This window comes from Bos grunniens, chromosome 1, assembly GCF_055505025.1.
Source record: "Bos grunniens cultivar Pamir isolate PY7600 chromosome 1, Bosgru_T2T1.0, whole genome shotgun sequence".
Classification (NCBI taxonomy): domain Eukaryota; kingdom Metazoa; phylum Chordata; class Mammalia; order Artiodactyla; family Bovidae; genus Bos; species Bos grunniens.
This window is the reverse complement of record NC_141165.1, coordinates 65,674,561-65,690,292: the sequence shown is the minus strand read 5'-3', so window position 1 is coordinate 65,690,292 and position 15,732 is coordinate 65,674,561. Positions and strand designations below refer to the sequence as shown.

Below are 15,732 nucleotides of genomic sequence, written 5' to 3'. Positions count from 1 at the left end.
TCTCATTTGGTTATATAACATCACATCAGATCAGATCAGTCGCTCAGTCGTGTCAGACTCTTTGCGACCACATGAATCGCAGCATGCCAGGCTTCCCTGTCCATCACCAACTCCGGAGTTCACTCAGACTCATGTCCATTGAGTCAGTGATGCCATCCAGCCATCTCATCCTCTGTTGTCCCCTCCTCCTCTTGCCCCCAATCCCTCCCAGCATCAGAGTCTTTTCCAATGAGTCAACTCTTCGCATGAGGTGGCCAAAGTACTGGAGTTTCAGCTGTAGCATCATTCCTTCCAAAGATATCCCAGGGCTGATCTCCTTTAGAATGGACTGGTTGGATCTCCTTGCAGTCCAAGGGACTCTCAAGAGTCTTCTCCAACACCACAGTTCAAAAGCATCAATTCTTTGGTACTCAGCTTTCTTCACAGTCCAACTCTCACATCCATACATGACCACCGGAAAAACCATAGCCTTGACTAGATGAACCTTTGTTGGCAAAGTATTGTCTCTGCTTTTGAATATGCTATTTAGGTTGGTCATAACTTTCCTTCCAAGGAGTAAGCGTCTTTTAATTTCATGGCTGCAGTCACCATCTGCAGTGATTTTGGAGCCCCCCAAAATAAAGTCTGACACTGTTTCCACTGTTTCCCCATCTATTTCCCATGAAGTGATGGGACCAGATGCCATGATCTTCGTTTTCTGAATGTTGAGCTTGAAGCCAACTTTTCACTCTCCACTTTCACTTTCATCAAGAGGCTTTTTAGTTCCTCTTCACTTTCTGCCATAAGGGTGGTATCATCTGCATATCTGAGGTTATTGATATTTCTCCCGGCAATCTTGATTCCAGCTTCTTCCAGTCTAGCATGTGTTTCTTCCAGTCTAGCATTTCTCATGATGTACTCTGCATATAAGTTAAAAAAAACAGGGTGACAATATACAGCCTTGACGAACTCCTTTTCCTTTTTGGAACCAGTCTGTTGTTCCATGTCCAGTTCTAACTGTTGCTTCCTGACCTTCATATAGGTTTCTCAAGAGGCAGGTCAGGTGGTCTGGTATTCCCATCTCTTTCAGAATTTTCCACAGTTTATTGTGATCCACACAGTCCAAGGGTTTGGCATAGTCAATAAAGCAGAAATAGATGTTTTTCTGGAACTCTCTTGCTTTTTCCATGATCCAGCAGATGTTGGCAATTTGATCTCTGGTTCCTCTGCCTTTTCTAAAACCAGCTTGAACATCTGGAAGTTCACGCTTCACATATTGCTGAAGCCTGGCTTGGAGAATTTTAAGCATTACTTTACTAGCGTGTGAGAGGAGTGCAGTTGTGCAGTAGTTTGAGCATTCTTTGGTCCTCCCGGCTTCTGCCCTGGACCTCGGAAGTGGGGTAGCTCCTCTTGGCTGCGCGGGCACCCATCGCAGCCGCCTGTGCTTTAGCGTGCCCGTCGCAGCCGCCTGCGCTTTAGCGCATTATAGAACATATTTATATATAAATCTAGATAAATTTATAGGAAGGTATTGATAGTTATAATTATTGGGTATTAGGAATCTGTTCTAGATTAAACTGTATCCCTTAAAATTCATATGTTGAAGCCCTCAACTCCAATCTGGCTGTATTGAAAAGGAAGGAAACAGAACCTTTAAAGAGAACATTGAAGTTTAAGAGAGATCTTAAGAATGGTACCCTAATCTCATTGGATTGGTGGTCTTAAAGGAAAAGGGAGAGACATAAGAGATCTGTTACTCTCTCCGTGTGTACACAGAGGAAAGGCCATGTGAGGACTCAGAGAGAAGGAAGTCCTCTATTAGCCAGGGAGAGAACTCTGACCAGAATCCTAATTCTCTTGCACTTTGAGTTGGGACTTACTAGCTCTAGAACTGTGAGAAAATAAATGTCTGTTGTCTAATACATTCAGTCTGTGGTATCTTATTACAGAAGCCTAAAATGACTAACACAGAATGTAATATGTTTGCATATTTTTGCTTATCTATTTTCTAACTGAGTAAATAGTAACCATATTGTAATAACAGAGATCACATTTGAAAAGAAAAAAATATGCATGAAAACTCCCAAAATATGTTTTAGTACTATAAAAGTTTGGTTCTGAAAAAGTGAGACTGGCAAAAAGATATTAAACAGGAACTATTTGCTTGGTCTCTTTTACCATACACTTTTAGGCAATAGTAGCTAACCCATGTCTTTAGTGAACACATAAAGACAGATAAATCCATGTATGTACTTACTCTTGTGAGCTTGCATGCATTTGGAAAAAAAAATTAAAGTTTAAATAAATATTATTCTTCTAAGTAGCAAAAGTATCTAAATTGGAAAATATTTTGAAGAATGTAAATACCAGGAACCTCTTGAGAAATCAGTATGCATGTCAGGAAGCAACAGTTAGAACTGGACATGGAACAACAGACTGGTTCCAAATAGGAAAAGGAGTACATCAAGCCTGTATATTGTCACCCTGCTTATTTAACTTATATGCAGAGTACATCATGAGAATCACTGGGCTGGATGAAGCACAAGCTAGAATCAAGATTGCTGGGAGAAATATCAATAACCTCAGATATGCAGATGACACCCCCCTTATGGCAGAAAACAAAGAAGAACTAAAGAGCCTCTTGATGAAAGTGAAAGAGGATAGTGAAAAAATTGGCTTAAAGCTCAACATTCAGAAAACTAAGATCATGGCATCTGGTCCCATTACATCATGGCAAATAGATGGGGAAACAGTGGAAACAGTGGCAGAGTTTATTTTGGGGGGCTCCAAAATCACTGCAGATGGTGACTGCAACCATGAAATTAAAAGACAATTACTCCTTGAAAGGAAAGTTATGACCAACCTAGACAGCATATTAAAAAGCAGAGACATTACTTTGCCAACAAAGATCTGTCTAGTCAAGGCTATGGTTTTTCAAGTAGTCATGAATGGATGTGAGAGTTGGACTATAAAGAAAGCTGAGCACTGAAGAATTGATGCTTTTGAACTGTGGTGTTGGAAAAGACTCTTGAGAATCCCTTCAACTGCAAGGAGATCCAACCAGTCCATCCTAAAGAAAATCAGTCCTGAGTGTTCATTGGAAGGACTGATGTTGAAGCTGAAACTCCAATACTTTGGCCACCTGATGTGAAGAGCTGACTCATTTGAAAAGACCCTGATGCTGGGAAGGATTGAAGGGAAGAGGAGAAGGGGACAACAGAGGATGAGATGGCTGGATAGCATCACTGACTCAATGGACATGAGTTTGAGTAAACTCCAGGAGTTGGTGAGGGACAGGGAGGCCTGGCATGCTGTAGTCCATGGGGTTGCAAAGAGTTGGACACAACTGAGTGATTAAACTGAACTGAAACACCAGGAAAAATATCTTTTACCTTCTTTGTATCTAAGAGTGAAAACTAACACATGTGTATACATTTTTCAGCCTGAACAGTCTACATGTCACAAGTCATCATGTTAGTCAGCGGGCTAGTCATCTATAATACTCCATGCTGCACATTTTCCATTTGTCTTTCCAGATCTGTGTTCATCCTTTAACCAGATCTCTGACCCAGGAGGCTAATCTCTATAGAGTACATCTACCTGGCTCCTTTACACTTGGCTCCAAGTTGAGTTTAGCAAATGGAAGACATCAACAAATGATCAGCAGGTTAGGTGAGAGAAAGATTATTTTCCATCACCTTTTCTGACTGGTCACTTGCTGGCAGTGACTGTATATCTGTAGATGAAATCCACAGCTTTAACAGACCAGCCTCTCCTAAAGCTCAAAGACTTGCCAGTTCCTGTAACTACTTTCTTCTTTTGCCACTTCATGTTTCATTTCAGTTCAATTTCTCAGTCACGTATGACTCTTTGCGACCCCATGGACTGCAGCATGCCAGTCTTCCAAGTCCATCACCAACTCCCAGATCTTGTGCAACCTCATTTCCATCCAGTCGGTGATGCCATCCAACCATCTCATCCTCTGTCATCCTCTTCTCCTCCTGCCTTCAATCTTTCCCAGCATCAGGGTCTTTTCCAATGAGTCAGTTCTTTGCATCAGGTGGCCAAAGTATTGGAGCTTCAGCTTCAACATCTGTCCTTTCAATGAATATTCAGGACTGATTTCCTTTAGGATGGACTGGTTTGATATCCTTGCAGTTGAAGGGACTCTTAAGAGTCTTCTCCAACATCATAGTTCAAAGGCTTCAATTCTTCAGCACTCAGCTTTCATTATGGTCCATCTCTTACATCCATACATGACTACTACTGGCAAAAACATAACTTTGACTAGATGGACCTTTGTCAGCAAAGCAATGTCTCTGCTTCTTAATATGCTGTCTAGGTTTGTCGTAGCTTTTCTTTCAGGGAGCAAGCATCTTATAATTTCATGGTTGCAGTCATCATCTGCAGTGATTTTGGATCCCAAGAAAATAAAGTCTGCCATTGTTTCCTTTGTTTCCCCAACTATTTGCTGTGAAGTGATGGAACCAGATGCTATAATCTTTGCTTTATGAATGCTGAGTTTTAAGCCAGCTTTTTCACTCTCCTCTTTCACTTTCATAAAGACTCTTTAGTTCCTCTTCACTTTCTGCCATAAGGGTGGTGTTATCTGCATATGTGAAGTTATTGATATTTCTCCCAGCAATCTTGATTCCAGCTTGTGCTTCATCCAGCCCAGTGTTTCTCATGATATACTCTGCATAGAATTTAAATAACCAGAGTATATAGCCTTGACATATTCCTTTCCCAGTTTGGAACCAGTCATTTGCTCCATGTCTGGTTCTAACTGTTGTTTCTTGACCTGAGTACGGATTTCTCAGGAGGCAGGTAAATGGTCTGGCATTCCCATCTCTTGAAGAATTTTCCACAGTTTGTTGTGATCCACACAGTCAAAGGCTTTGGCATAGTCTGTAAAGCAGAAGTAGATGTTTTTCTGGAACTCTCTTGCTTTTTCTTCACTTCTTCACTTTAGGTTTAGGAGGAATAATAACTAGCTATCCCTTTTCTGTTTCCATTTTCATTCTCCACAGGCCCCTAATTAAGTTTCCTTGGATTGCACAGTTTAGTGCATCATTGATTTCCTGATGACAGCCTGATTTATATGTTGAGCAACTTGGGTATATTCACTGAGTCATTCATTTTTGTTGTCAGGAAATAAATGAGAGAAGGGTGCCTTTTCTAGTGGTATGGTGGGCTAGGATATTCCGACCAGCCCTCCCATTAAATATAATTTAAAATGCTGAATAAAATATGTAACAAATCTTGTTACTACCGTCTAAGTTCTAGCAAGAAAGTAAGGAATTACTAGATGAAAATATAGGTTGTGATGGGACCCAAGATAAGTAAAGTAATAAAGCTGAGGGAAATTTATTAAACCTGGAGAACTTTTTAATTTTGATAGCTTTATGGGCTACAAATGTCAGAAGAAAATGCCCTGGGCCTGTCCAAGCTGTAGAGAAGAAAGTAGTTCCAAAAAAAGAGACTCTTCCTCCATGAAGCAGGAACCCTAAAGGACAGCTCTCCCCATTCCCTCCCAAGAGAGCTACCATAGAGCAGAGCAGTAGAGGAGATACCCAAGAAGCAATAATACTAGGGTAACTCTAAAAGAACACCAAAAATATTGATAACTTCTAAAATAGTAGAGGAAAAAATATAATGGAAAAACCTAAAACCTAAAAGAGATACAAAATAAAAGGAAAATATGTGGTAAAAAGTAGAAATTCAAATCAAGGTGAAAAATATAAGCATAAATACATTGGTAATCACATTAAATATAATGGATTAGATGCTTCAGTTAAAAGATTGGATTGCATATAAAATACAAATTATTCGCTTATTTTAGGCATACTAAAAAAAGAAAGACACAAAAAGGTTGAAATTAAAAAATGATATAGCATAAAGACGCTGACTGAAAAAAATAAAAAAGCTAATGTAGCTAAATTAGTATCAGGTCAAATCAAATTTAAGACTTGCATTCTAGATATAAAGATAACTTTATTTGGTAAGTGTTTCAGCCAACCTGGAATATTTGATATATTTGAATTTATAAACACCTAAGAAATGACTACAAAATATATAAATCAAAAATTAATAGAACTACAAGTAAAATAAATAAATTGATACTGTGGGAGATTGTAGTGTTCAAAATAAGATACAAAATATTTGAATGATCTTAGATACTTGGTCTAAAACCTGACATTTATATAGTACACACTGTTTTTACATTCTCATGGGACATTGATTATGTACTGGATTATAAACGAAACCTGAAAGAATTGAAACCATATAGAAATAAAGTAGAAACAATACATTCTAACAAAAATTCACATTGCTTATCTCTTCCTCAGAAAAGTATGATATCCCCATACTACATAGCATACGTTAATAACTTCCTAAAGCATAGCAGAGAGAGTCAGGGCACTTCCAACTGGAGTGGGATTCCAAAGGGCGCTCCACAGAGGAGGTGGTGCTTATATGGAGTTTTAGAGGATACTGTGGCTTTACAACTTGTAAGACATATGTGGATAATACTGAATAAAATAATGGTGAGAAACTGTGGACACATGAAGGGAATGGCATGATATAGACCCAGAAAGGCATTCAGGAATCTCTGGCAGTTTCTAGAATAGTAAATAACAATGGTCACCCCACTGTGAAAAAAAGGATTATGAAAAATGATCTTTAAAATATAAAGGTAGGGTATGCTCTGATGGATTTATATATAAACTACAGAGTTTAGTTGGAACTTCCATAATTTGGAAGGAGTGACATGTACTTAAGTGACATGTGATAAGAATGCAAGAACCTGTAAAAATTGCTGAGAAACATTAAAAGTTGGAAAATACTTGTTAAAGGAATTTTGTTTAAAAGTGTATATTTCAGCTTGTCTTTAAGTCTTCCCAGCAAACAACCAAACAAAACTCTAGACTGGATCCAAGCTAAATCATTTCCTAAAATCAAAGCTGTCAGGATGGAAAGCTGGAAACTCGAGAAGTTCTGCTAAATGACAGATCCATGTCACCCTCTGTAAACCCAACCTGTACTCCCTGGGAAACAGAGAATTGACTGTACTTTCTGTGGACTTTGGACAATAGGTTTCCCACCTATGTTCACTCTGTTTAAGACCCTTGATGAACAGACCTTCAAAGTGATTTCTGAAGCTTTTTCTTCCTTTTGTCTGAGGAGTTCAGACTGGCAGCTCATGAAGGCTGATCTTTAGTTCTATAGATTACTCTGTTGTCAGCTTCCTGCTCAGACTCCTAGGTTCACTCTGCAACTGGCAGCTTGAAGAGGCATAAAATTGGGGTATCACCAGTATAGCTTAGTGATTCTAACATCTAGCTTGCGTCTATCACAAGATCTATCAGTCTTTCCTACAGCAGTCTAGCTCACTGAATTTTGAAGAGTGGCCATCATACCTATATGAATGCTTTGTAGGAGTTGTCTGAATAAATTACATTTTTCCTCATGGTTTTCTAGATATTTTGTTCCATATTGATGGCTAGAAGTTATTAAAGCCCATGCTGCTCTAAAATAAGCTTTCAATTCTCTTTTACTTCAGATCTACTGAAATTCTCTTTTACAAAGCCTCCAAAAGCCAAGCCACACCATATAACAGCCAACGTGAAAGTGTTAGTCGCTCAGTCACGTCCGATTCTTTGTGACCCCATGAACTATAGCCCGCCAGGTTCCTCTGTCCAGGGCATTTTCCAGGCAAGAATACTAGAGTGGGTAGCTATTCCCATCCAAACTACTCCATTGCCTACTTCACATACATATACACATACGCACACACACACAGCTCAAGACTTTTTTTTTTTTTTTTTTTTAATCAAAATAGCACAATGTGCTCCTGGATCTTTCACATACAGCAGCACTGAGGCTACACTGAACAGGATGATTAGTCTCATATGTAAAAAACAGCAATGCTAGACTTATTTTTACTAACATTTTTTGTTAGTGGATGTCTCCTCAAGAGCTAATTTGTATTATTTGCCAAAAAATTGTAAAATCACCAAAGTTTATAGATAATATTTTCAGTACATCTTTTTTTCTGTTCAAGAAATGATAATACATACTTTCTTTAACAAATTAGAAATATAGATATTCAAAATTCATTTTAAGTATGTAAGAATTATAAACATTATCAGAAGAGATTAAATTCTTCTGATAAAAATATTTTGAACAAAGAACATATAAAATTGTGAATAGAGAAATAGGAGTTATATACATTTGTGTATGTGTGAAGATATATTATCTGAAGATATATGATCCAAACTTACTTAGATGAAAATTTAACACTAATGAAACTAAGTTTTATGCATCATAGTAAGTCATTTTTTTCAATTTATCAAAAGTAATTTAAACATATTAAAATATTTCTTTTAACATGATTCATTAAGGCTTCCACTCTGTGTTATACTAATGGATTTTATACTTTCTCATCTAATTTTTTTTCATTGCAGTCATGGTTTTTAATGACAAGCTCAGATTGATATATGAAAATTCAAATTCCCAGCTATTGATTGACTCTCAAGGACAAAGACTGACAATATATAATCAGTGAGTAAGACTTACAGAAAGCAAGATCATGGGAAATTAAATGGCATCAATATCTAATTATTTAGTCAACGCAAAAAATCTGTTTATATTTGGGCAAGAAATTTTTCTTCTGCTTGTTTTTCTATCCCTTATACAATCTTCTTAGTTCTCCCAGGATTTGCCATATAAATAACATCCTCTTCACTACACTTTGCTGAGTCTGTTTCGTGTATGCAAATATTCTTTAGTGTAAGTTTTACATCAGTTGCATGACTTTTGTTTCTAAGTAACTGAAAATCAAACAAATAAGTTGACTATTAAAAAGGGAATGTATCAACATATATACAGCTAATTCAGTAGCTATCGCTTCAGACAAGGCTTTATTTAGGCATCAAATTATGTGGACAAGAGGTAGTCTGTTTCTCACACTCTCTCCCTTTACATTATTCATCTACCCCTTCCTCACCTTGGTTCCATTGTCAGGTAATATGCCCTCAAGGTCCTCAAAAGGACCAAAATATCCTAGAGCTATATGATTTCTTATTCAGTTCTACCATTAAAATTAGCCATTGCTCAAAGTCCAGAGATTGAGTCATGTCTCTGTTTGGCCAAATTTGCATCATCCTTGACCCAGCTGTCAACCCACATGGTTGATGTGATAAGCTGATAGACTTGAGGCAATCAGGATCTCCTTCTACAGACTAAGATAGGAGGGACTCTGACTGTTTATTGAATAAGCCAATCAGTTAATTAAATCTGGACTTAAGTCTGATCTTTTCAATGTCTGATACTTTTCTTACAAGAAAATTATTAGTATAGTGTTAATTACATATTTTAGCAAATAGAGCTCATTATCAAAATCTGGGGCTAAGACTAGAACATAGAAAAAGCTAAACAAAAAGCTTCCCCAGAACAACTTCTTTCCTATTTTGAGGACGTAGTCTTAGCATTATTTTCTATAGTTCCTACTATGTTCGATCAATAATCAGTTTAAGAGGTTCTCATTCTACAGAATTTTAAAAAACCTGTCCCTAAGAAAGGGCAATTCAGAAGGCATTCAGGGTCTTTTTTTTTTTTTTTTAGGCTTTTTCAAAACATATTTTTTATGCTTTTGTTGTCAGGAGAAAAGAAATGAGATAAAACATGGGTAGTTGAGCCTCTGGGTCTGGACACAAAAACGGACCCCTAAAGTTGAATTTCACAGCCAACTAGATACAAATTTAACAATATATAAAGAAAGTCTCTCCTTTAGTAGTCTAATGCTGAGGCTGGAGGCAGAAACAAGATGCAGCCCATGACTTTCATCCCACCACAGGTAGCTTAACTACTTCAGTTTTATCCTATGTAGTCCAACAAGGCCTGACAAACTGCACTGCAGTGTAAGAAGCATCTCTCCAACAATGATGCATAAAGACAGAGGGATTTTTTAGTCAATTGCAGGAATTAGGCTTTAATGCTTTCTACTAAAAGACTTCATACCCCAGATAGCTGACTGCTATCCACTGAATCTTGGCAGGCAACAAGCCTGCTGAAGCTGAAACTGAGAAGCTATGTTAAGCAGATTTTCATGAATGTACAAAATGCTTTATTTGTAAAGCTGCTTTTCTTAGCTGCAGTTCAAAATGCTTTTCTTCTTTTTTTAATCTCTCAGCTTGGTCAACTTTCAGTCTTTATAGAATTACTTTCGAAAAGCCAGAGAAGAGAAATAAATGCTCATATCAACAGAAATAAATGTTTTTGGTTTTTTTGAGAAAGAATAATCCTAAACATGCCAAACAGATTAAAAATGATCATGGATGGGCCTTATAAAAACTATAAGACACACAGAAAGACATTAAATATTTTACCATTATTTGGAAGTTCTAGAGGGCTGCAGGCACCATTTGTGGTTCTATCCTTTGGCAAAGAGATGAGTTTTGCAACAAGAGATGCTGAGATGGGCTGCACTAGTAGAGAGGTGAGGTTTGATCGGTGTTGTCTAAAGCTTCCATCTGTATTCAAAAGAGAAAAATAGAATCCTTAGCAAACAGAAATTAAAGACACTTGAAGAGCAGGTTTTCTATAATAAGTATTTAAATGATGAGTGGTAAGTTTTTTAGACTCATTTATTTGTTTATTCCTTATTTATACTGTCTACTTGTTAAAAATGATCTGAGATACTTGATAATAAAAATTCAGTACAAACAGCATTATGTAACCTAGTTCGTGATGGCAGACTGAACATAGGCATTTACTTCCATTCGCTACTGAAATGACAACAAAGGGATAGAAAAGCATCAATCCACAGGGGCTAAGAGAATAGGAGACACACTAGCAGTAAGACACTAGAAGCTGGAAAGCAGATGAGTGTCAACTGATGTGACAGACCAAGGAGACCAAAACATAAGCCAGCAGAGTGAAGAAGCTGAAAAGCAATGCAATTTGTATTATAGAACCCAGAGAGACTTGAGAATTGAAAATATCAGCTACCTATTAAAAAGGGGGTAAAGGAAGGGCTGAAAACAGCAGGGATTGGTCAAATTCTGATTGTGAAGGAGTCTCTTCTCCTGAACCCCTCATTCATTCAGTCAACATGAACAGTGCCTGGTCCTCCTTCCAGCAGAGACTGTAGGTGGGACACTGAACAGGGAGATGCCAGACACAGGGAAGGGTGTCTCTCATCCTTTAAATGGGGTGGTGTTATGATTGCTAAGACCCTTCAGATGCCTTGTTCTCATTGGTGCACAGAATCCTTCCTTCCAGGTGTGTGCATGTGTGCATGCTAAGTAGTAGCTTCAGTCATGTCCCATTCTTTGTGACCCCATGGCCAGGCTCCTCTGTCCATGGAATTTTCCAGATAAGAATACTGGAGTGGGTTGTCATTTCCTCCTCTAAAGAATCTTCCTGACCAGGGATTGATCCTGCATCTCTTGTGTATCCTGCACTGGCAATCAAATTCTTTGCTACTAAGCCACCTGGGAAGCCCCATAGAAATATAAACAATGACTTTTTAATACAAAAATAAATATCATTCTTCAGGAAAAAAGAAAAAAGGGAAAATGTCAGGGTTGAGGGAATATGGAAACCGATGAAAGAAAATGAAATCTTTATCTTTCATAGTAGTAAGTCAATATAATGGATATAACTGAAAAATGAATTCAACTATTAAACATACTCTTGAGAGGCAGTGAAATAAATATGAAAAATAGGTAACAACCAAAAATGTTGAGAGCATTTTAGTGCTTGCTTTGGGGATATAGACAAAGCAGAGAGAAACACAAGGAAGGATGAGAGAAGGTGACACATTTTTATAAATGAGTCTAAGCTTTGTAGAAATTTCTATTTATATTCATCTATAACTTTGAAAAAATAAAAATTAAATGAAAATAAGGAGAGAAACAACTATAGTAACACAAGCAAGAGAAAATTGCACAAGTATTCAGAATAAAGAGAATGAAGAGAATAAACTCCACATAAGGAAAAAACTAAAAAAAAATACACTTTTATTCAGTTTATATATATTTATACTGACTCAGAAAATGAAATACACAACAGAATGACTATCAGGCAGCCAATAATGTTTGTGAACACAGAGTTGTATTTTTTAGAACTTTTATTAGAGAAAATAATTGCCACAGGTTTTCTCAGAATTTAATTTGATAGGACTGCAGGGGGTGCAGAACTCGACAATACTGGTATCCAGGCTCCAGGAGGAAGATTATTAATGATACAATATGTTATGGAAGGCTTTCCTTAATTTATCATCAGGAAAACCACACAGCTAAAACATATTTAGCTGTGGCAGCCACAGAAGTCATGGCTTTGAAGAAAAAGTAGTAAGATTTAAGCTTAGGTTCAGTTTTGTTGTATAAACACAAAGCTGGTCTCATAAGTTAGTACTCCTTTTTATATGGCTATACGACCATGCATTTTGACTATAATGTAGTTCATTGCATCCTAACCATTTCCATGTCAAAGTACCAAGACTGGACACATAATTCACAAGACCAGAGCAAAATGACAACGTGGGATCAGATCAGTCGCTCAGTCGTGTCCGACTCTTTGCGACCCCATTAATCGCACCATGCCAGGCCTCCCTGTCCATCACCAACTCCCGGAGTTCACTCAGACTCACAACCATCGAGCCAGTGATGCCATCCAGCCATCTCATCCTCTGTCGTCCCCTTCTCCTCCTGCCCCCAATCCCTCCAAGCATCAGAATCTTTTCCAGTGAGTCAACTCTTCACATGAGGTGGCCAAAGAACTCTCGATCAAAAAGTAGGAAGGATTTCAACATGGCAATAGCAGGGAACTGAATCAAGTGCGCATCTTTCTGAGTGTGAGTTGTATGCCCATGAATCAAGCCCTGCATGGTTCACACAGAAGATGTAAGCAGCCATGCAGCAAGTTGAGGGCAACTGAAGGGGACTTTCATACCACAAGGAAGTTGCTGTCCCGAGTTGCTGTTGCTCCATGCTGGTGCTCTAAGGCACAGACAGTGTGGCCCACTCAGCAAGCCAGCTGAGAGGTCCTCCTGATATAGCCATCTCACTTTGGCTCTCCCAGCATGCATTTCCTCCCTTAGCTATTGCCGTGGAAACTTCCAGTGGATGGGGACAATGAGACAGTATTTGCAACAAATGTTCAATCTGTTATTTTGCAGTTTTCATGGATGTTAGGTGCTAACATGTTGCCAACACAAAATTAAACTTCTTAAAATGTTACGTGATTGCACCTCTCCTCAATTCAAATACTGAATTTCCTTACTGATCTTGCCATTCAAGGCCCTTCACAATTTCAGACCTTATGTTTCCAACATTATCTCCTACTATCCCTCTCCATGTATCTTATGCTAATACTTAAACTGTCCCCCTGCATATTCTGTGATTTATATCCTCCATGTTTTGCTTAAGCCATTTCTTCCACTTTATTTGCTTCTCTCATGTATCACATGTCTGAACATCTCTGAAATATACACTTCCTTTAAAGCTTAACTCATTTTCTATAAGAAACTTTCTCTGACACCTTCAGCTCTATGTGATTTATCTGCACCTTTTTTTTTCAGTGCTTGGCATTTCTAATTACCTGATCACTATGCAAAAACACTTTGATTTTCTCTTCTAAACTCCTTAAAGAAAAGGAGCAAGTCTTTCCCATCATTACACACACTATCCAGCACATTGCTAGGATCATAACAAGAGCTCAGTAATTAATGGGGTAAGGAAAGGAAAGGAAGGAAAAGAAAAAGGAAAGAAAAGGAAGAAGGCAGGGAGGGAGGATGAATTAACAATTCCTTGAAAAATAGTTCAGTGTCTCTATCTTACTGATTTTCTAAATGTCTATAAATTGGAGCAGAGGTACAACTGAAAGCTAATCAGAATTCTATGAATCCCATGCTTGTTATATATTAGTGCTTTCTTGCAAGCTAACTACTCTCAAAATCTTCAAAACCCACCCACTCCCATCAACTCACTAATTAACTGTTCCGGGTTACAAACAGTATTTATATAAATAAAATTATCTTTGAGATATATTTTTAAGTTAATAAAAAATAACTACATTCCTTTTTTTCTCCCGAATGTTATATTAAGCATCTGAAACAATGCATTTAAAAGTTAAATATGAGTGAATCCTAAACAGTAATTGAACAAACCAACATCTTTGATTTTTTTGTATTGCATGACTAATAGACTTGCATTAGTTTTGAAATATCTGAAGTAAGTGGTTCATTAATTTTTCACCTTCAGCTTAATGGAAATTTGACAAACAGTTCACTTGGAAGAGCAGGTACTAAAAGAAGGACTTTACAGGAGGACACTAACACTAAATTACAGATGAAAGTTATTAAAAAAAAAAAACTCATTTGTTGAAAAACTAAGAGAATTTAATCTACTTGTATGATTAAGAATAAAACCAAACACATGTACCATTTTTACTCAGTTATATTTTAAAACACTTATAAATGATAAGAATCCATTAGATGTAAGCTGAAAATCAGATGGATTATGTACCTTGACACAAAGAGTACCATCCAGGAAATACACGACATTATATTTTAGCACTTTAACTTTTAGATTGTGGCATTTATATCATACCTTGTACATTTTGTATGCTCAATAAAGACTGACACTAAGTTTTATTTTAGTAGGTATCTAGTTCTTTCTTCACTTTATGAACTCTTTGTAACCCAAATAAAGGTCCAAATTCATCCTTCTCATTCAGTAATCCAGTCCTCCATAAAATGCCACATGCATACAGCAGAAAGGAGAAACGGGATATACAGAGTCCCAAAACAGACTCCATCACTGACTCACTGTTTGAAAAAGAACAAATAAATAATTTCACTATGAGAAGATTGTCATCCCATCTACTACATCTGAACAACCAAGGTAACACTGAAGGGTTGTGATTACATTATTGACTGAAATAAAAACAATACACGAGCTCAGAGGCCTAGAGCCAAACCACAGTGGCTGAAATTTAGAAGTGAGGTTAAAAATTAGTAAAATAGTTTCTGATTGTACATATGTAATAGGCTTTTCATTATGCTTTTTCAAATCTCTGATGCCCACTTCAAGCCCATCTGTATACAAAGAAAATATGTTAGCTGTCAGCACTTTTGTGTGGTGAGATGCAATTCTTTTAAGCTCAAATGAAATGTTTGTGTATACTGCAAATGCCAATCACCTGGGGCATCAGGAAAGATAACCCTTAAGAGACCAGAAGTCTTAGACACTGGGATCCTCAGAATTAAAGCACTAAGAGGAGAGATGAGGTCAAGAATATACTGATAAATAAAATAAAAAGGGCCTTGTGTGGCTCAGACATGAGGATGTGCTGCCTTTGGGGAAGACAGCTTGACTTCCAAATTGAGGTGTGTAACTTCACCCTCAGATCTGACTCGTGTGTGTGTGTGTGTGTGTATCCATGCTACATGATATAATAACCATAGACCCTATAGATCCTTCATTAATCAGGGCATAGTCTTCAGACAAGTAGCATGGGCCGGATTCCTTAAGGTGGCTCAGTTGGTAAAGAATCTGCCTACAATGCAGGAGACCCAGGCTCAAGCCCTAGGTGGGGAAGATCCCCTGGAGAAAAGAATGGCAGCCCACTCCAGTATTCTTGTCTGGAAAATTCCATGGACAGAGGAGTCTGGCAGGCTACAGTCCATGGAGCCACAAAGAGCTGGACTCAACTGAGCGACTAAACCATCACCACCACCCCAGCCCT

The 15,732-nt window shown here is 37.7% G+C and overlaps 1 protein-coding gene across 10 annotated transcripts in view; it reads right to left on the bottom strand.

Moving 5' to 3' along the window:
* NAALADL2 (N-acetylated alpha-linked acidic dipeptidase like 2) overlaps window positions 1-15,732 on the bottom strand; it is a 1,274,580-nt gene that overhangs the window by 450,269 nt on the left and 808,579 nt on the right. For all 10 annotated transcript variants that reach the window (XM_086394834.1, XM_086394828.1, XM_086394854.1 and 7 more), the window contains one exon: window positions 10,368-10,511. In XM_086394834.1, the coding sequence (XP_086250960.1) occupies window positions 10,368-10,511 (144 nt within the window). The remainder of the gene's footprint in view (window positions 1-10,367; window positions 10,512-15,732) is intronic.